The sequence below is a fragment of the Mobula hypostoma genome, chromosome 4, assembly GCF_963921235.1.
Source record: "Mobula hypostoma chromosome 4, sMobHyp1.1, whole genome shotgun sequence".
Lineage (NCBI taxonomy): Eukaryota > Metazoa > Chordata > Chondrichthyes > Myliobatiformes > Myliobatidae > Mobula > Mobula hypostoma.
The window spans coordinates 201014407-201041079 of NC_086100.1; the positions used below are offsets into that span (position 1 = coordinate 201014407).

Here is a 26673-nt window from a genome sequence, read left to right on the forward strand (position 1 = left end):
CTCGCCTCAGCTTTAGCCAGACAGAGTATCTGCTCCCATGGGGGAGGGATGCACTTTGTTCTGCATAACAAACTGGGCGTAGAAGACATTCGGCCTCTCAGGAGGTGAAACATCTTGGTCACTGACATGCAGGGCAGACTTGTAGTCTGTAATTCTTGAAGTCCAAGTTCATAGCTTCCTGAAAGTGGCTACACAGGTTGATAGGGTGGTTAAGAAGGAAAATTGCATGCTTGCCTTTATCTGTCGTGGAAATGAGTCCAAAGGTCAGGACGTTACACCCTCTTCTCATTGTTCCCATCAGGGAGGAGGTATAGGAGCCTGAAGACCCACACTCAGCGATTTAGGAACAGTTTCTTTCCCTCTGCTGTCAGATTTCCGAATGGTCCATGAACACTACCTCGCTACTTTGCTTTCTTTTTGCTCTATTTATTTATATTTATTCAATCCTTACTTCAGGGTAGTATATGGTGTCACATAACACCATAACACATAGGAGCCAAATTAGGCCATTTGGCCCATCGAGTCCGCTCCGCCATTCAATCATGGTTCATCTTTTTTCCCCTCCTCAACCCCAATTCCCGGCCTTCTCCCTGTAACCTCTAATGCCATGTCCAGTCAAGAACCTATCAATCTCTTACTTAAATACACCCAACAACCTGTCCTCCACAGCTGCATGTGGTAACAAATTCCACAAATTCACCACCCTTTGGCTAAAGAAATTTCTCCACATCTCTATTTTGAAAGGGCGCCCCTCTATTCTGAGTCTGTGCCCTCTTGTCCTGGACTTTCTCACCACGGGAAACATCCTTTCCACATCTACTCTGTCTAGGCCTTTCAACATTTGAAAGATTTCAAAAGATTTCAAGATTTCGAAAGATTCCCCCTCATCCTTCTGAATTCCAGCAAGTACAGACCCAGAGCCAGCAAACGTTCCTCGTGTGATAACCCTTTCATTCCTGGAATCATCCTTGTGAACCTCCTCTGGACCTTCTCCAATGCCAGGACATCTTTTCTAAGATGAGGGGCCCAAAACTGTTCACAATACTCAAGGTGAGACCTCACCAGTGCCTTATAAAGCCTCAGCATCACATCCCTGCTCTTGTATTCTAGACCTCTTGAAATGAATGCTAACATGGCATTTGCCTTCCTCACCACCGACTCTACCTGCAAGTTAACCTTCAGGGTGTTCTGCACAAGGACTCCCAAGTCCCTCTGCATCTCAGATTCCTGGATTTTCTCCCTGTTTAGAAAATAGTTCGCACATTTATTTCTACTACCAAAGTGCACAACCATGCATTTTCCAACATTGTACTTCATTTGCCACTTTCTTGCCCATTCTCCTAATCTGTCTAAGTCTTTCTGCAGCCTACCTGTTTCCTCAACACCACCTGCCCCTTCACTAATCTTCATACCATCTGCAATCTTGGCAACAAAGCCATCTATTCCATCATCTAAATCATTTATATACAGCATAAAAGGAAGTGGTCCCATCACCGACCTCCGCGGAACATCACTAGTCACTGGCAGCCAACCAGAAAAGGATCCTTTTATTCCCACTCCCACCAATCAGCCAATATCCTAACCATGCCAGTAACTTTCCTGTATTACCATGGGCTCTTAACTTGGTAAGCAGCCTCATGTGTGACACCTTGTCAAAGGCCTTCTGAAAGTCCAAATATACAACATCTACTACATCCCCTTTATCTATCCTACTTGTAATCTCCTCAAAGAATTACAACTGGTTTGTCGGGCAGGATTTTCCCTGATGGAAACCATGCTGACTTTGTACTATCTTGTCCTGTGTCACCTAGAACTCCATCACCTCATCCTTAACAATTGACTCCAACATCTTCCCAACCACTGAGGTCAGGCTAACTTAATTTCCTTTCTGCTGCCTTCCTCCTTTCTTAAAGAGTGGAGTAACATTTGCAATGTTCCAGTCCTCTGGCAGAGTCCAATGATTTTTGAAAGGTCATTTCTAATGCCACCACAATCTCTGATGCTTCCTCTTTCAGAGCCCTGGGGTGCAGTTCCTCTGGTCTGGGTGGCTTACGTACCTTTAGGTCTTTCAGCTTTTTGAGCACCTTCTCTCTTGTAAATAGTAACTGCACTCACTTCTCTTCCTTAACACACTACAACATCAGGGATACTGTTAGTGTCTTCCACAGTGAAGACTGAAGCACAGTACTCATTTAGTTCATCAGCCATCTTCCCGTCTCTTGTTAATATTTCTCCTGCCTCATTTTCTGGTGGTCCTATATCCATTCTCATTTCTCTTTTATTTTTAGCATACTTGAAAAAAACATTTGCTATCCACTTTGATATTATTTGCTAGCTTGATTTCATATTTCATCTTTTCCCTTCTAATGATTTTTTTAGTTGATCTCTGTAGGTTTTTAAAAACTTCCCAATCCTCTATCCTCTATTTTCCCACTAATTTTTGCCCTTTCTTTTGCTTTTACAATACCTTTGACTTCCCTTGTCAGCCACGTTTGCACTATTTTACCATTTGAGTACTTCTTCATTTTTGGAATACACATGTCCTGTAGCTTCCTCATTTTTCCCAGAAATATATGTACCTTGATAACGAATTTATTTGAACTTGAACTCAGACATTAAAGTAGGGGTATTAATAGTAAACTAAGATGCTACAAACATCGGAGATCCAAGAAATTAAACCAATTGACACAACTCTTGTGTGAAGAGTGAAACAAAGTACTGTATTTGATTAATTGCTCTGTTACACCATTGTTCTGCATACTGAATTTATCTGTGAAATCTTTTTGTAAGTGATAACAGCATGTGATACAGTGGGAAGCTTTGTCTGCACGTTCTCCAGAATGATCATTCCATGCGTAGGCGCACTGAGTAGTGAAAAGGAAGGCAGACGACAGAATATAGTCTTACAGCCACGGAGAAAGCTATCAATTGTCAAATTGTTCGTTATTGTCGCACAGACTGAGATACAGTGAAAGACTTTGTTTTACATGCCATCCTTACAGATCATTTCATCACAACACCACATCAGAATAAAGCAATGTCAGGAAGCAGAATAAAGTGCCACTGTTAACACTTTAACAGATGTCTAGATCAACACGCAAATGCGAGGGAAATGGATGGATATGGAAATTGTGTAGGCAGAAGGGATAAGTTTGGTTGGCCGTTTGGTTACGAAGATTGACAGAACATTTTGGGCCAAAGAGCCTGTTCCTGTGATGTATAGGTAGGTCTATGTTACAAAGAAGACACCATGCAGGCAGCGAAGAATGGCAAAGACATAACAAGGTAGGTTGTCGGGTCAAGAGTCCGTCTTATCATACAAGTGATCTCTTCAATAGACTTATAGCAGGAGGAGAAAAGCTCTTCTTGAACCTGGTGGTACATTCTTTCAGACTTTTGTATCTTCTGCCGTGTTGGAGGGGGAAGAGAGGATGTCCAGTGTGGGTGGGGTGTTTGGTTACGTTTGTTGCTTTACTGGAATAGCAAGAAGTGTAGACAGAGTGTATTGAGGGAGGCTGGGTTTTCTTCATACGCCGACAACTCTTCACAGCTTCGTACAGTCACGGACAGAGTAGTTGCCATACCAAGCCGTAATGCATCCGAATATGATGCTTTCTATAGTGCAAATAGAACAGTTACTTTTTGTTAGGTTTTATTCAGAGATACGGCGCAGAAAAGGCCTAGCAACCGACATATTCAACTCCAACCTAATCACAGGACAATTTACAGTGACCAATTAACCTACTAATTGATACATCTTTGGAACAAGGGTTGGAATTGGAGCACGCTGAGGATACCAACACAGTCACGGGGAGAACCCACAAACAGCACCGGAATTGGAATTGGAACTCTGACTCTGAGTTGTAGTATTGTGCTGGCCATTACCCTACCGTGGTACACGGGGACCACAGCAGCACAATGGTGAGGGTCAGCAGACACATGTTGAATTTATTTAGCCTGACGAAGCAGACGTGTTGGTAAACTTTCTTGGTCATTGCATTTATGTAGTTGTGCCAGGTCAGGTGATGTTCACTCTGAGAAACCTTTTCATCCTCAGTTCGGTTGATGTAGGCTCCCCCCACCAGGAGTATATACACCCCTCCCCCACCAGGTGTATATACACCCACCCCCCCACCAGGAGTATACACCCCTCCCCCACCAGGTGTATATACAACCCCTCCCCCACCAGGAGTGTGTTCACCCTCCTGACATTTCCTGTAGTCACTGAGAAGCTCTTTAGTTTTTGTGACATTGAGAGGAAGATTGTGATCACCAGATTGAGAAATCATGAGTGCAAACAACAGGAATTCTGCAGATGCTGGAAATTCAAGCAACACACATCAAAGTTGCTGGTGAACGCAGCAGGCCAAGCAGCATCTATAGGAAGAGGCGCAGTCGACGTTTCAGGCCGAGACCCTTCGTCAGGACTAACTGAAGGAAGAATCATGAGTGCAGCTCAATTGTGTGAGAAGTCTGTTAACCAGTCGTATAACATCAGGATGGAGCTGTCCTTGCACCTGATGGCACGTGTTTGTCTCTTCTGGCCGATGGGAGGAGGAGAGGGGACGAGACCGTGTCCGACATGAGAAGGCTCTTGAATTATGTTTGCTTTTTCCCGAAAGAGCAGGAGCTATTTACATTTATGTTCAGTTAGAGATACAGCTCAGTACAGGCCCTCTGGCCTTCAAGCTGAAGCACCCAGCAATCCTGATTCAATCCAGCTTAAGCACGGGACAATTTACAATGACCAATTAGCCTTCTAACCGGTACATCTTTGGACAGAGGGAGGTAACCGGAGCACCTGCTGGAAATCCACTCACTCCAAGGGGAGGACAGCGGAATTGAACTCTGAACTCTGACACCCAGAGTAACAGGTGTAATACTGTGGCGCTAACTGCTACGTGGTCCTGGCAGCCATACTTGCTGCAGATCTTACAGCCCATTTTTCCTGTGAATGTACCTCTATTTTTCCCCTCCTAATGAAAGTTAGTCCTTCTTTGCTGAATTCTAAAGTGCTCCCAAACCAGTTTGTTTTTGAATTTGCTTCTTTTGATAGCTGTGCTTAGATCATGTTTACTCTTTTCTACTTGTGAATAGAATAGAATAGAATATCTTTATTGTCATTGTTGTGGAGCAATGAAACACAGTTTAGCAGCTCAACGTTTTGCAGCATGACAAAGAATATATACATAAAATAAACTCTAAAACATCAGGAGTGTAGTCCAAAATTAATAATATATGGATGGGCGGGTAGGACTATTGCACACCTGCCATTCCTGGAAGTGTGATGCATTTAGCTGCTGCTGTCTTAGGAGGGGGACAGGAGAAGGGAAAGGGGTGTTATACATTTCACTGCTTGTGGGTAGAAGCTGTTAAGGACTCTCTTTGTTTTCATCCTTAATACTCTGTATCTCTTCCCAGAAGGCAGAGGGGAAAACGGGTGGTGTCCAGGATGAGTGGGATCCTTTGAAATACAAGTAGCCTTCTTTTGAAGTCTGCCAGTATAAATGTCTCTGAGGGAGGGTAATGTTGTGCCAATAACCCGCTCTGCTACCCTCACCACCCGCTGCAAGTCCTTCCTGTTCTGTTCTGTGCAGCTGGCAAACCACACTGCACAGCAATACGTCAGGAGGCTCTCTATAGTTGTCCGATAGAAGCTGATCAGCAGGTGATGAGGGAGCATTGTGCATTGAGCATTGTGCATTGGATATCTACATGTAGCCACTGCAGCTCTGCATTCACTCCTCAAACGTCAGCCTTTGCCCATTCATCGACGTGCCTTTTAATGAATCTCTCAAATCCGTCAGCTACCTCACTCCACAAACCTTCATAATTTCCCTTCTTTCAACTGACATCTGTAGTTTGAGACTGACCAACATTTCCTGAAGAACTCTGTCACGCTCACTGTTCCCCGCTCAGCTCTGGTCCCATTGCACTGCACTCCCCGACAGCAGCTGGCACCTCAGTGCTGCAGCTCTTCCACAATTCCTCCTTGACAATGACTGCTCATTTCTTTTGGCCAGTAAAATAAAGCCACTGACCATGACAATATTACATACCGGGTACCACGGTGGTGCAGTGGTTAGCACAATGCTGTTACAGCTCAGAGTCCGAATCCGGTGCCATTCTGTTAGGAGTTTATGCACCCTCCTGTGGAATGCATGGGTTTCATCCCACAGTCCGGAGACTGGTAGGTCAGTAGTTGTCGGGCCTTACTGGGATGGTACAGCCCAAGAGTCTAGCAGGGCCTATTCCACACTATATCACTGGATCAGTAAAAGAAAAATAAATTACTGCAGTACATGTTTAAATTCGAGGTGGTTTTTAGAACAGAGAGGGGAGCTAGAGGGCAGGTTAGGGTTTAAGGATAGGGATGTGGAGGAGTTCGGGGGTCAGGCATCCACTCTGTGCTCCGTGCTCAATGCCCAGTGATGTGGACAGTTCACAAAGGATGTGGAGTCTCTGCCTGTGCTCCGTGCTCGAAGCCCTGCGATGTGGGTGGGTAACAAGGAACATCAATGGATGTCGGGTTGCCCCTGGCCAGTGGGTTGTGGCATTGGATGTCTGTGTGAACAGGAGGCACGAGGGCCATTATGTCAACAAGCCCAGTGTTCAAGTCTGGAGTTCAGGGTCTCATCATCAGCTCACCTGGGCGTCGATACTGAAGACTGAAACGTTGTGGTTGATTGGAAGTCCAAAAAACAAAGCTTGATGATGAAGTGCAGAACCTGGAGCCTGGACACTGGAGATCGGAGCATTGTCTGTGTGTGTGGGAGGGTGGAAGGGAGGAACAAGGCTTGCTTTGCTGCTATTCCTGTGTTGCTTGTTCTATTTGATCTGTTTTGTGTTCTGTACTGTTCTGCTGCATTGTGGGCATGCTATGTTCATGCCAGAATGTGTGGCAACACCTGTGGGCTGTCCTGGGGAGTGTTGGTTGTTAACACAAAAGATGTTATCTGAAGATGGCTGTACAGCTCTTTAAACTTCAATCAGGAGGCAGAGGGGGTTTACCTGATTGCTGTCTGGATTAAAGAGCAAATCTTATGTGGATAGGTTGGGGGTGTTGTGGATAGTGTGGAGGGCTGTCAGAGGTTACAGCGGGACGTCGATAGGATGCAAAACTGGACTGAGAATGGCACTGACAAGCTCCTGCAGCCCGGACCTGGAACACCTGGTGAAGTGTCGTCCCTACTATCTGCCATGGGAATTCACCTGGGTCATACTGACAGCGGTCTACATTCCCCCCCAGGCGGACATGGAGTGTGCTCTGATCATACTGTATGCCAACATCAGTGAACTTGAGACCAGGTATCCGGAAGCTTTGCTCATTACAGCCAGGGACTTTAACCAGGCCAACCTCAGAACGGCACTGCCAAAGTTATACCAACATGTCTCCTGCCCCACTAGAGGCCCAAATATACTTGACCACTGCTACACAGCAGTCAAGGATGCCTACCGTTCTGTCCCACAACCTCACTTTGGAAAATCGGACCATCAGGCCGTACTCCTCCTCCCGGCTTACAAACAGAAACTGAAGCGGGAGGTCACGGTGTCAAAAATAGTGTTGCGTTGGATGGAGGAAACGGGTGAGGTCCTCCGTGACTGCTTTGAATCGGTGGACTGGTTAGTTTTCAAGGACTCGGCAGCTAACCTCGATGAGTATGCCTCAGCTGTCACGGACTTTATCTGGAAATGCACGGAGGACTGTGTGTATCGCAAGACGATCCGGGTATTCCCTAACCGGAAACCTTGGATGAATTATGAGGTCAAGTCCCTTTTAAAGGCTAGAGATGTGGCTTTTAGGTCTGGGGATACCAGTCGCTACACGGAATCCAAGCGTGAACTCTGGAAAGCCATTATGGGCGCCAAGAGGCAATAGCAAGCCAAGTTGGAAGCCCAGGCTAACCAGATGGATGCCGGTAGACTATGGCAGGGTCTAAATGAGATCACTGGGCGCAAAGAAAAGGCTGGGAATATCAATAATGAGATCACTGGGCGCAAAGAAAAGGCTGGGAATATCCTTCTCTTCCTGATGAACTTAACGTATTCTACGCAAGATTCGAACAGAAGAGGAGCGTCCCGCTCCCTCCGGATGAACCGGACCTGGTGGCATCGAGATTCATCGTCACCGAGGAGGACGTTAGAAGGGCCTTCCTGAAGATAAATCCAAGGAAGGCGACGGGGCCAGATGGCATCCCAGGACGGGTTCTCCGGGCCTGTGCAAGCGAGCTAGCTGGAGTGTTTGCTGACATCTTCAACTATTCCTTGCTTCAGTCTAAGATCCCCTCGTGTTTTAAGAAGGCAACGATAATCTCAGTGCCGAAGAAGAGCAAGGTGGCATGCCTGAATGACTATCGACCTGTGGCTCTGACATCAATTGCTATGAAGTGCTTTGAGAGATTGGTTATGGCACACATCAACCACAGCCTACCGGTCAACCTCGACGCTTTACAACTCACCTACCAGAGCAACAGATCAATGGCAGATGCCATCTCTCTAGTCCTACATTCCTCCTTAGAACACCTGGAGAATAAAGGTGCATATGTAAGGCTCCTTTTCATTGACTACAGCTCTGCCTTTAATACCATCATTCCAAATAAACTGATTCCTAAGCTCCGGAACCTGGGCCTTAACACTCAGATCTGCAGCTGGATCTCCAACTTCCTCACGGACAGGACCCAGGCTGTAAAAATAGGGTCAAACTCTCCTCTACAATCCCACAAGGCTGTGTACTCAGCCCCCTGCTGTACTCACTGTACACCCATGATTGTGTAGCCAAGTTTCCATCAAACTCAATATACAAGTTTGCTGATGACACCACAATTGTAGGCCGTATCTTGGGTAATGATGAGTTTGAGTAAAAAGAGGAAATTAAGAACCTGGTGGCATGGTGCGAAGACAATAACCTATCCCTCAACGTTAGCAAGACGAAGGAATTGGTTGTTGACTTCAGAAGGAGTAGCGGACCGCACGACCCAATTTACATTGGTGGTGCGCAAGTGGAACAGGTCAAAAGCTTTAAGTTCCTCGGGGTCAATATCACAAATGACCTGACTTGGTCCAACCAAGCAGAGTCCACTGCCAAGAAGGCCCACCAGCACCTTTACTTCCTGAGAAAACTAAAGAAATTTGGCCTGTCCCCTAAAACCCCTCACTAATTTTTATAGATGCACCGTAGAAAGCATTCTTCTAGGGTGCATCACAACCTGGTATGGAAGTTGTCCTGTCCAAGACCGAAAGAAGCTGCAGAAGATTGTGAACACGGCGCAGCACATCACACAATCCAATCTTCCGTCCTTGGACTGACTTCACACCGCACGCTGTCGGAGCAGTGCTGCCAGGATAATCAAGGGCACGACCCACCCAGCCAGCAAACTTTTCGTCCCTCTTCCCTCCGGGAGAAGGCTCAGGAGCTTGAAGACTCGTATGGCCAGATTTGGGAACAGCTTCTTTCCAACTGTGATAAGACTGCTGAACGGATCCTGACCCGGATCTGGGCCGTACCCTCCAAATATCCGGACCTGCCTCTCGGTTTTTTTTTGCACTACCTTACTTTCCATTTTTCTATTTTCTATTTATGATTTATAATTTCAATTTTTAATAATTACTATTGATTTGTAATCCAGGGAGCGTGAAGAGCAGAATCAAATATCGCTGGGATGATTGTACGCTCTAGTATCAATTGTTTGGCGACAATAAAGTATAAAGTAGGTATAGAAGTGGCAGATGGAGTTCAACCCAGATAAGTGTGAAGTGGTTCATTTTGGTCCGTCAAATATGATGGCAGAGTATAGTATTAATGGTAAGACTCTTGGCAGTGTGGAGGATCAGAGGGATCTTGGGGTCCGAGTCCATAGGACACTCAAAGCTGCTGTGCAGGTTGACTCTGTGGTTAAAAAGGCTGTGTATTGGCCTTCATCAATCGTGGAATTGAGATTAGGAGTCAAGAGGTAATGTTGCAGCTATATAGGACCCTGGTCAGACCCCACTTGGAGTACTGTGCTCAGTTCTGGTCGCCTCACTACAGGAAGGATGTGGAAACCACAGAAAGGGTGCAGAGGAGATTTACAAGGATGTTGCCTGGATTGGGGAGCATGCCTTATGAGAATAGGTTGAGTGAACTCAGCCTTTTCTCCTCGAAGCGACGGAGGATGAGAGGTGACCTGATAGAGGTGTATAAGATGATGAGAAGCATTGATCGTGTGGACAGTCAGAGGCTTTTTCCCAGGGCTGAAATGGTTAGCACGAGAGGGCACAGTTTTAAGATGCTTGGAAGTAGGTACAGAGGAGATGTCGCAGGTGTGGTAACTTCCGCTTTGAAAAGGCACACTCGACATCTTCATGCCCAAAGAAACAACTTTATCTCGAACGTCAAAACGTGTATGTATATTCACGTATATACATGAATATATACGTATATATATATGTATATATGTATATATATGTATATACATATACATATATGTGTATATGTATATATATATACACACATATATACATGTGTATATATGTATATATATACATATATATATTTATGTATATATATATACATATCCCTCCCCCTCCTGTCTTCTCCTATCATTTTGCATCTCCCCCTCCCCCTCCAGCTTTCAAATCCCTTACTCACTCTTCCTTCAGTTAGTCCTGACGAAGGGTCTCGGCCTGAAACATCGACTGCGCCTCTTCCTATAGATGCTGCCTGGCCTGCTGCGTTCACCAGCAACTTTGATGTATGTTGCTTGAATTTCCAGCATCTGCAGAATTCCTGTTGTTTAAGTTTAAAGCAAGCGTCTTTTTTCGTAAAAGCGAAATGTGTCCTCCATTATTTCGGAGGTCTGTAAAGCTTTATGGAAAGCATTGCAGCCAGAGTTCCTTCCCTGCCCTTCAGTCGCCCAATGGGAAGCTATTGCAGCGTAGGAGGAAATGCGATGCGACCAAGCGGACCCATCACAGTTGTTGCGGTCTGCGTCGCCGCGACGCGCAGTTACATTTTGGGAGAGATGCGTGTCAGGCTATGGCGTAGGGATCCGCGTCGGCTCTGTGTAGGGTTCGCGGCGACGCCATACTTACGGCATCGAGTTGATGCAGAAGTATAAATCAGCCTTTAATTTCATGCGAGTTTAGCCGGATTTTGCGAAGCCAATCGCGCCCCAAAAGTCTGGGCCCCCTGCCCTTAGCTATCACTAGTCTGGCTTCAGCCTTCTGACCCCGGGCTGAAATGGCCACATATAACACCCCTAAATGAGGTATGGGCTGCCCCGTATAGGTCCTGAATTTGAGCTTTGACAGTCTGATGCGAGGCAGGTTGGACCCGCATGGCCTCCTGTAGGTCTCCTCACTAATGACCGATACAGTAGCCCCTGAATCAATCTCAAACTTAATGTCCTTTCCCCTGACAGTGACTGTGGCATAATATGGTTCAGGTGGTTCCTCATCTGTTTCCACTGCAAACATGTTGTAGGCACACGCTGCCTCTTCATCTGCTTCTTCTAGATGGTGTGTGGCTGCCTGAGCCTGTCGAGCTTTCCCCTGCCCAGGCTTAATCTTACCCTTTGAACTTCTGCAATTTTTAGCTACATGTCCCTTTTTGCTACAAGCACGGCAGACAGTGTCTTTGAATTTGCAATCATTTGCATAGTGTGTCCCTCCACACCGGAAACATGCCACCCGCTTTGCCTGTTTACCAGACTCCCTCCTGACTTGGTGCACTGCCGACTGCGACCCCCCCCCAGAAAGAATGTCCTTTCTGGATATTCTTGACATTATTAGCAGCCATCTCCATGCCTTGGGCAATCTCTAAGGCTTTCTTGAAAGTCAACGGTGGGGTTTCCCCTAACAGGTGCCGTTGTATGCTGTCATTACTAATGCCGCATACCAATCGATCACGGAGCATGTCATCCAACACCGCTCTGAAATCACAATACTCCGACAGCTGCCGAAGCTCGGCCATGAAATTGGCGACAGACTGACCTGGCTTCCTGAAACGGCTGTGAAACTTACACCCTTGGACTATGACAGAAGGTTTCGGATTGTAGTGGTTCCCCACAAGCTTGACCAGTTCGTCATATGGAATGTCCCCCGGTTTCTGCGGTGTGGCTAAATTCCCTATTAGCGTGTAAGTCTTTGCCCCACACACACTCAGGAGAATAGAGTGCTTCTTAGCCTCCTCAGTAATTCCATTAGCACAGAAAAAGTGTCCCAACCTTTCCTCATAGTCCAGCCAGTCCTCCGTAACCTCCACAAATTCACCGATAGTCCCAAACGTAGCCATCTGAATGTGAGGCCACTTATCAGCACTGCTGCTCCCGTTCGAAACGTGCCGACACGTCCACAAAACCAGTTCACCTTGTCGCCAAAAATATGTGGCAACTTCTACTTTGAAAAAGGCACATTTGACAACTTCATGCCCAAAGAAACAACTTTATCTCGAACATCAAAACCGATATGTATATACAGAGGCTTTCACAACCCGTACGGCAGGGCAGGAACACTATATACAAAGCCCACCAGGAGTAAAAAGAGCAGAAGTGAAACCCCCCCCCCCCCCCATTATCCTAATTAGTACTAACTTACTTTCAATAATGCTCACATTACAACAGGGGGTAAGTTTTTTTATGCAGAGAGTGGTGAGTGCGTGGAATGGGCTGCCAGCGACGGTGGTGGAGGTGGATATGAGAGGGTCTTTTAAGAGACTCTTGGGTAGGTACTTGGAGCTCAGAAAAATAGAGGGCTATGGGTAACCCTAGGTAATTTCTAAAGTAAATTCATGTTGGGCACAGCTTTGTAGTTGAAGGGCCTGTATTGTGCTGTAGGGTTTCTATGTTTCCAGCTCCGGCTTTTCTCTTTGGAACAAAGGAGGACGAGAGTTGACTTGATAGAGGTGTATAAAGTACATGGCATAGATTGATTGGACAGTCAGAGACTTTTTCCCAGGGTAGAAATGGCTAATTCCAGGGGGCATCATTTTAGGATGATTTTAAGAAAGTATAGGGGGCAACACACATAAAAGTTGCTGGTGAACGCAGCAGGCCAGGCAGCATCTCTAGGAAGAGGTACAGTCAAAGTTTCAGGCCGAGACCCTTCGTCAGGACTAACTGAAGGAAGAGCTAGTAAGAGATTTGAAAGTGGGGGGGGAGGGGGAGATCGAAAATGATAGGAAAAGACAGGAGGAGGAGGGACGGAGCCAAGAGCTGGACAGGTGATTGGCAAAAGGGATATGAGAGGATCACGGGACAGGAGGCCCAGGGAGAAGGAAAAGGAGGTGGGGGGGAAAAAGCCCAGTGGATGGGCAAGGGGTATTGTCAGAGGGACAGAGGGAGAAAAAGGAGAGTGAGAGAAAGAATGTGTGTATATAAATAAATAACGGATGGGGTACGAGGGGGAGGTGGGGCATTAGCAGAAGTTAGAGAAGTCGATGTTCATGCCATCAGGTTGGAGGCTACCCAGACGGAATATAAGGGGTTGTTCCTCCAACCTGAGTGTGGCTTCATCTTTACAGTAGAGGAGGCCGTGGATAGACATGTCAGAATGGGAATGGGACGTGGAATTAAAATGTGTGGCCACTGGGAGATCCTGCTTTCTCTGGTGGACAGAGTGTAGGTGTTTGGTGAAACGGTCTCCCAGACTGCGTCGGGTCTCGCCAATATATAGAAGGCCGCATTGGGAGCGCTGGACGCAGTATATCACACCAGCCGACTCACAGGTGAAGTGTCGCCTCACCTGGAAGGACTGACTGGGAAGAAGTGTAAGGGCATGTGTAGCACTTGTTCCGCTTACATGGATAAGTGCCAGGAGGGAGATCAGGCCTCTTCCTAGAGATGCTGCCTGGCCTGCTGCATTCACCAGTAACTTTTATGTGTGTTGCTTGAAATTCCAGCATCTGCAGATTTCCTCGTGTTTGCATTTTTAAAGTATAGGGGGCATTTGTTTTTTTTACGGGCTGGTGGGTGTGTGAGATTCACTCCCAGATACACTGGGGATATTTTAAAAGGTTAAAATGTCAGGACAGAGTCATGTGCTGAAGGGCATGTACTGTGCTGTAGTCTTCTATTGTCTGTGTTTCAATACAAACATTTCAGACATACAGTCACAAATCCTTTATAGTTGGCAACTTACTATTTTAAATTCAGGACTTTTTTGTACTCAGGTAAATGTCTCATTTGCATTTTGCTGTCTGTCTGATAGTCCCAAAGATCAGTCGTGCTGGTATAAACACATGCCCTGAGGACAGAAGATAGAGAGAAGTGGTTAAAAGATGTTTATCGGGTTGGGGACAGGTTGATAGCGGTGGAATGTGGCTGTCTGCTGCAATAGAATACACAGTATATCATGATGGAAACTGGAATGCAGAGTTAAATTTCAAAATTTGCCGATGGTATTGAAGTTGAAGGATTGGCAAACAGTGAGCCTGAAACCAAATAACTGTGACACGACATGGAGAGGAAAACAGAATAGGCAGGCAGGTGACAGAAGGAATTTGATAGTATGATTGAAGTGAAGTAATTTGGCAGGAGAATATATCGTGCTTGTCTGGCATACCCACTGATGACGAGCAGCCTGTGCAGGAGAGTTTCTAAAGTGGAAAAACCATTGCAATGGGGCAGTTCCACTCTCTCAACTTCGTAAGTCCAGGTCCCCTGCTACGAGTAGTCACCACGTCTCCGGTTTTCCTTGGTTGCAGTGGATGACCATGCCCTTGGCCCTCCACGCAGTGTTACAGGGTCTCACTGTAGATCCCATCTGCCTAGTCTGCCGGAGCCGCCTTTGCACGCCAGGACAGGCCAGGACATACCCTATCTCAATGGGGTATGAGGGCTGCCAGCCACTCTCACCTGGTTTAGCCCACCTGTCGAAGCCACGTACCAGGATGTGGCTCGTGTTGTATGCAAACAGCTACTTGGAGCCAGGTGAGAGCTGAGTATTTGGTGAGGGCCAAAGGCGAGTGAGTTGCCCAGTAGTGCTACCCCTCTCTGGACACCCCATACACCCCAGCAAGAGAATAACACAGGGAATAAAGGAATGTCTTCAATGGGCTGCTGGAACAAAGAGACATGGGATTCATATGCATGAGTAGCCGAGGAAGTTGAGAGACATATGGACAAGTGATCTATGGGATCTGGGGCTCATTAAACTACTTTATACTTTATTGTCTCCAAACAATTGATACTAGAGCGTACAATCATCACAGCGATATTTGATTCTGCACTTCGCGCTCCCTGGAGTACAAATCAACAGTAAATATTAAAAATTTAAATTATAAATCATAAATAGAAAATAGAAAATGGGAAGTAAGGTAGTGCAAAAAAAAACCGAGAGGCAGGTCTGGATATTTGGAGGCTACGGGCCAAATCCGGGTCAGGATCTGTTCAGCAGTCTTATCACAGTTGGAAAGAAGCTGTTCCCAAATCTGGCTGTACGAGTCTTCAAGCTCCTGAGTCTTCTCCCGGAGGGAAGAAGGATGAAAAGTGTGTTGGCTGGGTGGGTCGTGTCCTTGAATATCCTGGCAGCACTGCTCTGACAGCGTGCGGTGTAAAGTGAGTCCACGGACGGAAATTTGGTTTGTGTGATGTGCTGCGCCGTGTTCACGATCTTCTGCAGCTTCTTTCGGTCTTGGATAGGACAACTTCCATACCAGGTTGTGATGCACCCTAGAAGAATGCTTTCAATGGTGCATCTGTAAAAATTAGTGAGGGTTTTAGGGGACAGGCCCTGAAACATTCCATGCAGTTCTGACCATCACACCTCAGGAAGTGGGGAAGTTCCTTGAGGACACAGAGAAAATTTTTCAGCATGGTTCCAGGGATGAAGGGTTATTTAAGAATCTAAGGTTTATCGAGTTAAAACGCACAGAAATGGGCTCTTTAGCTCAATAACCAAGTACCCACCTACGATAAAAATCCCATTTTATTTGCCCGACATTCCCACCAATGAAGAGCATAGACACAGGAGCAAATGAGGCCATTCATCCCATCGAGTCTGCTCCGCCATTCCATCACGGCTGATTTATAATCCCTCTCAACATCATTCTCCTGCCTTCTCTCCTTAACGTTTGATGCCCCGACTAATCAACTCCTACCTTAAATGTAGCCAATGACTTGGCCTCCGCAGTTGTCTGTGGCAATGAATTCCACAGATTCACCACCCTCTGGCTAAAAAAGCTCCTCCTTCAGTTCTAAAGAGAATCCCTTTTATTCTGAGCCTGTGCCTTCTGGTCCTAGACTCCCCCTCTACTGGAAACATCCTCTCCACATCCACTCTATCCAGGCCTTTCCCCCAGATTTCTCAATTCACCCACACACCAAAGCCAGGAAGGTTTAGGTATGAAACAAACAAGAGAAAATCTGCAGATGCTGGAAATCCGAGCAACACACAGAAAGTGCTGGAGGAACTCAGCAGGCCAGGCAGCATCGACGTTTTGGGCTGAGACCCTTCGGCAGGATTGGAGAAAAAATGCTGAGGAGTAGATTTAAAAGGTGGGAAGGGGGAGAGGAGAGAGAAGCACCAGATGACAGGTGAAATCTGGAGGGAGAGGGATGAAGTAAAGAGCTAGGAAATTGATTGGTGAAAGAGACAGGAAGCCATGGAAGGAAGAAAAGTGGGGAGGAGTACTAGAGGGAGACGATGAGTGGGCAAGGAGATCAGGCGAGAGAGGGAAAAGGGAAGGGGAAATAGTGAAGGTGGGGTGGGGGCATTACCAGAAGTTTGAGAAATTGATGTTCATGCCATTAGCTTGCAGGCTACCAAGTGGAATATAAGGTGTTGTTCCTCCAACCTAACTGAGCCTCATCACGACAGTGGAGGAGACCATGGATGGACATATCGGAATGGGAATGGGAAGTGAATTAAAATGGATGGCCACTGGGAGATCCGGTTTGTTCTGGCTGACGTAGACGTAGGTGTAGGCTTAGGTATGGCAGACACAGACAAGCTGTTGCCAACTGTTAATGGGCAGAGATACAGGGGAGGAGATGGAAATAAGCTGGAGTGGGGGGAGAAAGGATGGACGATCATCTGGAGGAAATATGCCGGCAGTAGGACGGGGATAAAGTGGGGGAATAGGATGGACCAAGTACTGTACGGAGAGACATGAAGGATTTGATATGATGTCAGTAGCCGTCTGTGACCACTGACCTGGATCCCAGAGGACAGACAAACCCCAGTGACAGTGAGTTTTGTTCTTGTGCTACAGTCTCCTCCTGCCAAGAGGGTTCCAGGTCTCACACTATGATTCGAACGGAACTCTAGTGACGGAGCGGGACCAGGAAATGGTGAGCAGTCTCCACAAGTTCTCATTGTGCAAATATATAATTCTACACAATGTGTTTTTAAATGTATTGAGTACAGATAAACCTGGCTCTTTCTGATTTTTACTCTGGGCGTACCTAGTGTCTACATTCCCAGTGAGCTCCAGATTCAAACATGTCGAAGGTCAGTTTCCTCTTCTCACATATGCCCACTCCTGTGCTCTGCCGTTAAAACAGACCTTGTTTTACCAGAGGGCAGAATACTAACAACATAGAACATTTTTAAAATTTCTTTAGTGATAGAGTCATAGAACGCCACAACAGGGAAACAGGCCCTTTGGCCCAACTAGTCCATGCCAAACTATTGATCTGCCTCGTCCCATCGACCTGCAGCTGAACCAGAGCCCTCCATCCCTCCCCCATCCATGTACCTGTTCAAGTTTCTACTAAATGTTGAAACTGAACCTGAATCTGCTGGTTCCGTGGCAGCAAGTTTCACGCTCTCACCACCCTCTGAGTGAAGAAGTCCCCCTTCGTGCAGAACAGTAACGTGCTCTTCTGACCCAAGGAGCCTGTGATACACAAGTTACACCATGTGACCAATGAACCTATTACCCGGTACGTCTTTGGAACTTGGGAGCAATCCGGAGCACCTGGAGGAAACCCATGTGGTCACAGGCAGCGGTGGGAACGGAACGGTTTGCCGGCACTGTGAAGTGTTCCGCTAACCACTCCATTGCCGTGCCTGCCCACTGAAGGTAGGAGAGTGCAATGCAGGAACTGGCCCTCCGTACGCTGTGTCTATGCTGGCATGCTTCTGGAGAAAATATAAAGCAATCTCATTCGGTCTATAGCCTCCAGTCACTGCCTATACAGGTCTGTCTAAATGCCTCTTAAACAGCACTATTGCATTCTGCTTCCACCCCCTTCCCACTTCAGCCACCCTCCACTCCCTGTGTAAAAACTCTCCACCGTCTCAACTTAAAACTATGCTCTCTCATAGTTGACATTTCTTCTGGGACAAACACTCTTATCTACCTCATCTACGCCTCCCATAGTTTTATAGATTTCTATAGGTCGCTCTGGCACATCAGCAAGAACAATTTCTAAGTTTGTCTTATAGGAAATACACTGCAATCCAGGCAACATGCTCGTAAACCTTTCTGCTATCCTTTTCACTTCCTTTCCATAGTGTAAACAACCAGAGCTGCAAGTAACAAAGGTGCATAAGGGCCAATACCATCATGAAGGACCCCACCCACCCTGCTCACAGGCTGTTTGTCCCAGATCCATCAGGGAGGAGGCTACGTAGCATCCACACCAGAGCCACCAGACTCAATAGTTACTTTCCCCAGGCAGAAGGCAGATCAATACCTCCACATGTTTACCCATCCCACCACACCCTTGAACACCACTAATTTATCATTTCCTGTCACAGTTACCTCATGTACAGACATCCCAGTGTCTGGTGTCACTTTAGTATAGTCATAGTCATACTTTATTGATCCCAGGGGGAAATTGCTTTTCGTTACAGATGCACCATAAATAATAAATAGTAATAACACCATAAATAGTTAAATAGTAATATGTAAATTATGCCAGGAAATAAGTCCAGGACCAGCCTATTGGCCCAGGGTGTCTGACCCTCCAAGGGAGGAGTTGTACAGTTTGATGGCCACAGGCAGGAATGACTTCCTATGACGCTCTGTGTTGCATCTCGGTGGAATGAGTCTCTGGCTGAATGTACTCCTGTGCCCACCCAGTACATTATGTGGTGGATGGGAGACATTGTCCAAGATGGCATGCAACTTAGACAGCATCCTCTTTTCAGACACCACCGTGACAGAGTCCAGTTCCATCCCCACAACATCACTGGCCTTACACCATACAAATGAGTTTGTTGATTCTGTTGGTGTCTGCTACCCTCAGCCTGCTGCCCCAGCACACAACAGCAAACATGATAGCACTGGCTACCACAGACTCGTAGAACATCCTCAGCATCGTCCGGCAGATGTTAAAGGACCTCAGTCTCCTCAGGAAATAGAGACGGCTCTGACCCTTCTTGTAGACAGCCTCAGTGTTCTTTGACCAGTCCAGTTTATTGTCAATTTGTATCCCCAGGACATACATAATGGACATACATAAACTAGCTTGTATACACAGATTGATTGTATTTATATTTATTGTGTTCTTTATCTTATTGTGTATTTTTTTGTGTTGCACTCGATCCAAAGTAGCAATAATTTTGTTCTCCTTTACACTTGTGTACTGGAAATGCCACTAAACAATCTTGAATCTTGAAGCTTAGTTTCTTTTCCATAGTTGCTGCCTGGCCTGTTGAGTTCCTCCAACAGTTTGTGAAAAGGCAATTCTGGATTGGGTGTTGTGCAATAATGCAGATTTGATCAGGCAGGTTAACAAAAAGAAACTCTTGGGCAATGATCATGATGTGATAGACCTTACCCTGTGCTGTGAGAGGGAGAAGATGTGTCAGTATTACAGTGGAGTAAAGGGAATTACAGAGGCGTGAGAGATGAATTGGACAAAATTAATTGGCAGGGGGCATTGGAAGGGATGACAGCAAAACAGTAAACACAAAATAATCTGCAGATGCTGGGGTCAAAGCAACACTCACAACACGCTGGAGGAACTCAGCAGGTCGGGCAGCATCCGTGGAAAAGATCAGTCAACGTTTCGGGCCGGAACCCCTTGTCAGGACTGTAGAGGGAAGGGGCAGAGGCCCTATAAAGAAGGTGGGGGGAGGGTGGGAAGGAGAAGGCCAGAAAAAAATGAAACATGAAGGTAAGCAAGCCGATAAAATTCAAGGAGATACCAAGAGTTTTCTCAGGTATGTAAAGAGTAGATATATATAAAGTGAATATCGGACCTCTGGAAAATGATACTGGAGAGGCAGTAATGTGGGACAAAGAAATGGCAGACGAACTTAATAAGTATTTTGTACCCATCTTCACTGTAGAAGACATTAGCAGTATGCCAGGAGTTTTTGAGAGTCAGGGGACAGAAGTGAGTGCATTTGCTATCCCTAAAGGGATATATTGTGAGCAGCTTTGGGCCCCTTATCTGAGAAAAGCTGTGCTGGCATCGGAGGGGTTGAGAGGAGCTTCCCGAGAATGATTGTGGGAATGCAAGGTTTAGCATATAAGGAGTGTTTGATGGCTCTATGTCAGTGTTTGTAGGCTGGGGGGGAATCTTACCAAAACCTATCGAATATCAAACAGCCTACGTAGAGTAGATGTTTCCTGTAGTGGGTGAGCCAGAGGGCATAGCATCAGAACAGAGTCGTAGTGATGGAACGGCAGACCAAAATTGATAGGTTGAATGGCCTAATTCTGCTCCTGTGTTTTAAGATCTTATGGCATTGAACCAACATGTTCACAACCAACAACAATGCAAAACAATGACGTGATAATTGGGTCAGTTCAATTAGCTCTCTCTCTCTCTCTTTTTCTTTCTCTCTGTCTCTCTTTCCCTCCCCCCAATCTCCCCCCTTTTTCACCCCCTCTCTCCCCTCTCCCCCTCCATCCCCCTCCTCCCTCCCCCTCTACCCCCCTACCCCCTCTTCCCCCTCTCTCCCCTCCCTCCCTCTCTACCCCCTCTTCCCCCTCTCTCCCCTCCCTCCCCCTTCTCCCCCCTCCCTCCCCTCCCTCCCCTTCTCCCCCCTCCCTCCCTCTCTCCCACCTCTTCCCCTTCCCCCCTCCTCTCTCTCCCCCCCTCTCCCCCTCTTTCTTTCTTCTCTCAATTCCTCCCTCTTGCCTTCCTACTTTATAATGTAAAGACATGACAATAAAGTCAGATGCCGGAGATCCGGAGCAATACACACAAAGAGCAAGCCGGCACGGTTAATTCCCGTTACACCACCAGCGTTTAGGCCCGCAGTGAAGATCCTCCATCTCTGGCAGTCTTCAGGGCTTCCTTCATCACATCAAGAGCTTCCTCTTGGTTTTCATCGCCATCAGTCATGCAAGTTCTGGGTGGAGACTCAGGAATACCATTGCATTCAAATGTAGAAGGATTCTTCATTGTTGTTTCTGGAACAATTTTATTTGACCAGTCTGGGTTTTTTTGCCTGAAGCTGAAACCCTGAAACTGGAGATCTGGTGGACCAGTCTCAGTCTGGCCTCTACCTTTGACCTGTTTGGCATGGATGACCCACAAAGCCCTGACTCCAGCCAGCATAGCCCTCCGGGCCACTGAGGCATGCCTGCCTCCAAACCACGACAAGGCTGTGGTCCTCTCGGAGCCAGGCAGCTTCGATGGAGGGAAATGAACAGTTGACGTTTTGGGCCAGACCCAGAAAGGGACGGGGTAGAAATCAGAGGAAAAGAGTGGGGGGAGGGGAAGGAGCACAAGCTGGGTGGTGATAGGTGAAGCCAGGTGAGGGGTTGGTGACTGTGGCAAGGGGGGGGGGGGCGGTGAGGTGAGAACCTGAAAAGTGACAAGTGGAAGAAATAAAGGACGGAAGGAAAAGCAAATTATTGCAATTCCATCCTTTCCAACCCCGAAGGTCTTGGCTCGGAATGTCAGTGCTCGATTGTACTCCAGAGATGCGTCCTGACCTGCTGAGTTGCGCCAGCGTTCTGTGTGCGCTATAGAGGCATTGCCGACAGATTCTTCCAAGCTGCTCTTGAATCACTTCCTTCCTTTGTTCCACTGTGTGAAATACTCAGTTCATTATGAATGACACGAGACGTCTGAGGTTTACCAAGCCAGAAAATTGTCAGCTGAGCCTGTGACGCGTTTGAACCAGCCCGGAGAGGCAGGACTCAGGTTAGCATCTTTTCCACAGGCCGATCAAACTGTTGACTTCTCAGATGGAGCGGATGCTTTCACAAAACCTTCTCTCTGCTCTGAAGTGGCTCCTGAGATTATCCAGGCGACGGTTGGGAGCCACAACACACAGACTGTCACAGGTCAGGTATGGCAATGACAAGCGGAGTGTGTCATCAGTAAAGCCCTTCACCAGAGAACCTGGACAATGAGGCTGTTAAACTACAGGCCCGGCACAAGAGTGATCATTTACATACTCCTCCGTACATGGTGGAGGATTACAAATACCCAGGGATATGAATTGACAATAAACTGGACTGGTCTAAGAACACTGAGGCTGTCTGCAAGAAGGGTCAGAGCCGTCTCTATTTCCTGAGGAGACTGAGGTCCTTTAACATCTGCTGGACGATGCTGAGGATGTTCTACGAGTCTGTGGTGGCCAGTGCTATCATGTTTGCTGTTGTGTGCTGGGGCAGCAGGCTGAGGGTAGCAGACACCAACAGAATCAACAAACTCATTCGTAAGGCCAGTGAGGTTGTGGGGATGGAACTGGACTCTCTCAAGGTGGCGTCTGAAAAGAGGATGCTGTCTAAGTTGCATGCCATCTTGGACAATGTCTCCCATGGATAATGTACTGGGTGGGCACAGGAGTACATTCAACCAGAGACACATTCCTCCAAGATGCAACACAGAGCGTCATAGGAAGTCATTCCTGCCTGTGGCCATCAAACTTTACAACTCCTCCCTTGGAGGGTCAGACACCCTGAGCCGATAGGCTGGTCCTGGACTTATTTCATAATTTACTGGCATAATTTACATATTACTATTTAACTATTTATGGTTCTATTACTATTTATTATTTATGGAGCAACTGTAATGAAAACCAATTTCCCCCTGGGATCAATAAAGTATGACTATGACTATACATAACTATCATTCTCAGCACACACTGACCCCACACATACAGACTGTACGTACTGACCCCACACATACAGACTGTACGTACTGACCCCACACGTACAGACTGTACTGACTCCACACATGTCGACTTTTTACTTACAGATCTCCCAGTGATGCCCCTCTCACCGCCCACCAGTAGTAATCATTAGCATCTTCGCCCTGTGACTTCCACCTCACATCCCCACCATCATAATCATCAGCTCTACCAGTAAATCCCCTTCACATCTTCACCATCAGTAATCATCTGCCGTACGTGACCCCCTTTCTCACCTCTGCCATCACTAATCATCAGCTTCTCCCAGTGAACTCTTTTGCACCTCAGACCATGACTAATCAGTATCTCCCAGTGATCCCCATCACCCCCCCCACCAACTAATCATCAATACCTCCCGGTGACCCCCTTCAAACCCCAAATGTCACTAATCATCAACCCCTGTGAATCTTCACCAACACTAGTCATTAACAACTCCAATGACCCCCCTCACACTCCCACCGTCATTTATCATCAACCACTCCCAGTGACCCCCCCCACACACCCACCATTAATCATCAACCTCTCCCAGTTACCGCCCTTCACAACCCCCACCCTCACTATCATCAACATCTCCCAGTGACCCTCCTTCACAACACACACCATCACTAATCATCAACCACTCCCAGTGACCCCCCCACACACCCACCATTAATCATCCTCTCCCAGTGACCCCCCCCACACACCCACCATTAATCATCAACCTCTCCCAGTTACCGCCCTTCACAACCCCCACCCTCACTATCATCAACATCTCCCAGTGACCCTCCTTCACAACACACACCATCACTAATCATCAACCACTCCCAGTGACCCCCCCCACACACCCACCATTAATCATCAACCTCTCCCAGTGGCCCCTCATTCATACCTCCCACCCTCACTAATCATCAACATATCCCAGTGATGCCTCTCCTCATGCCTCCCACAATCTACCGTGACCTCCTTCACACCCCCACCATCACTACTCATCAATATCTCCAACCAGTCAACCCCCTTCACACCCCCACCATCACTACTCATCAATATCTCCAACCAGTCAACCCCCTTCACACCCCCACCATCACTACTCATCAATATCTCCAACCAGTCAACCCCCTTCACACCCCCACCATCACTACTCATCAATATCTCCAACCAGTCAACCCCCTTCACACCCCCACCATCACTACTCATCAATATCTCCAACCAGTCAACCCCCTTCACACCCCCACCATCATTACTCATCAATATCTCCAACCAGTCAACCCCCTTCACACCCCCACCATCACTACTCATCAATATCTCCAACCAGTCAACCCCCTTCACACCCCAACCATCACTACTCATCAATATCTCCAACCAGTCAACCCCCTTCACACCCCCACTATCATTACTCATCAATATCTCCAACCAGTCAACCCCCTTCACACCCCCACCATCATTACTCATCAATATCTCCAACCAGTCAACCCCCTTCACACCCCCACCATCACTACTCATCAATATCTCCAACCAGTCAACCTCATTTTCACATCCCCACTATCACTAATCATCAACATCTCTGCCCAGTGACACCCTTCACACTCCCACCATAACTGATCAATATCCTCTGCCTGGTACCCCTTTAACACCCACCACCATCAGTAATCATCAACATCTCTGCCCAGTGACATCCCTTTGCACCCCACCATCCCTAATCAGCAATATCTTCACCAAATCAACACACTTCACACCGCACAGCTTCACTACTAATCAAAATCTCCCAGTGACCCCCCCTGCACACCCCACCATTGCTAATCATTAATATTTCCACCCAGTCAACCCCATTGACATCCCCAACATCACTAATCATCAATTTCTCGCCCCAGCCAACCACCTTCACAGCACACACCATTACCAATCATCAGTATCTGCACCCAGTCAACCCCATCACACTCACTACCATCATCACCATCTCCGTGACCCTCCTTCATACCCCCACCATCACGAATCATCAACATCTCCCAGTTACCCCCTTCACAACACGCACCATCACTAATCATCAGCATCTCCCAGTGACCCCCTTCATACTCCCACCATCACGAATCATCTCCCAGATACCCCCTTCACAACCCCCACCCTCAATAATCGTCATCTCCCAGTGACCTTCCTTCATACCCCCACCATCACTAATCATCATCCAGTAGTTACCCCCTTCACAACACACACCATCACGAATCATCAACAACTCCCAGTTACCCCCCTTCACAACCCCACCCTCACTAATCATCGACATCTCCCAGTGACCCCCCTTCACAACCCCCACCTTCACTAATCATCAACATCTCCCAGTTACCCCCTTCACAACCCCCACCTTCACTAATCATCAGCATCTCCCAGTGACCCCCCTTCACAACCCCCACCTTCACTAATCATCAACATCTCCCAGTGACCCTCCTTCATACCCCCACCATCACGAATCATCAATAACTCCCAGTGACCGCCCTTCCCACTAAACATCACTAATCATCAATATCTCCCAGATACTCCCCTTCACAACACACACCATCGCGAATCATCAACATCTCCCAGTGACCACACTTCACATCCCACCATCACTAATCTTCAACGTCTTCATCCAAAACCTCCCCCTTCACAGCTCCTACAATCAGCACATTATCATTTCCTGTCAGTCATTTTCGGTACAGGCAATCCTGTGCCGAGCATAACTTGGACATGCAATCAATCTGTGTTTATAGCCATCATACGTATTTATATTTCTTGTATTCTTATTATTATTTTGTTCCTTATTGCATTTTTTTGTGCTGCATCAGATCCTGATTAACAATCATTTCATTCTCATTAAAGAATGTTGAATCTTGAAATGCTCTTTGGCTGTATGATGCTCCGGACCCTGAGGGCGATGCCATTTAATGCTGAAGGTACTCTGTTCTCTCAGGATACTGCGAGTGCTGGGATGGTTAATGCTGTGATCAATCTCTCCCCACAGACTCAGTGCTACTACGAGGGCTCCGTCCGAGGCTTCTCAGGATCTGCGGTCTCAGCCAGCACCTGCTCAGGACTCAGGTAAGACTGCTGATGCGTCTCCGTCTCTGTTGTGAGAAGGGGTCTCGCCTGGTGGTGTGGTTACCAGGTCAGGGTCCTCACTGTCCCTCACGCTGAAGGGTTGCCTTTTGCAGCCGTCCAGGGGAGCAGATGCCAGAGGCAATGTGGGAGAGAGGAGTGGCGTGGCAGGTTCACGGTTTTCCTTGTTGGGTTGGGAGCTTGCCTCTCCCATCGGTACTGCTCTGCAGGGCTGGCTCGATGTAAGACAAACTGGATTGCGTCCATTGTCAACTGCACTTGCACAAGATAAGAAACTGCTGCATGTTTGTTCTTGCAGAGGTGTGGCTCCTGGACAACATCCCACACGACATCAATCCGCAGGGCATGATAGCTTTTTGCAACTTTGCATTTTTCTGCTATCAGAATTATACATGCTATATCTGCCTTGTGCTATGTGCCATCTGGCATAGTTTGCATTTTGTTGTTTGATCGTTTGTGGTTTTTGTATTGCTATATTTACGCTCTGTTCTTGGTTGGTGTGGCTGTAACGAAACCCAATTTCCCTCGGGATTAATAAAGCATATCTATCTATCTATTTATCTATGACTGTGTATCACTTTGGCT

The 26673-nt window shown here is 47.1% G+C and overlaps 1 protein-coding gene across 4 annotated transcripts in view; it reads left to right on the forward strand.

Moving 5' to 3' along the window:
- Nucleotides 1-26673, forward strand: part of LOC134345890 (disintegrin and metalloproteinase domain-containing protein 12-like) — a 221200-nt gene that overhangs the window by 59778 nt on the left and 134749 nt on the right. For 3 of the 4 annotated variants that reach the window (XM_063047227.1, XM_063047228.1, XM_063047230.1), the window contains 2 exons: nucleotides 17189-17267; nucleotides 25994-26070. In XM_063047227.1, the coding sequence (XP_062903297.1) occupies nucleotides 17189-17267; nucleotides 25994-26070 (156 nt within the window). The remainder of the gene's footprint in view (nucleotides 1-17188; nucleotides 17268-25993; nucleotides 26071-26673) is intronic. The other variant, XM_063047229.1, reaches the window with a different exon arrangement.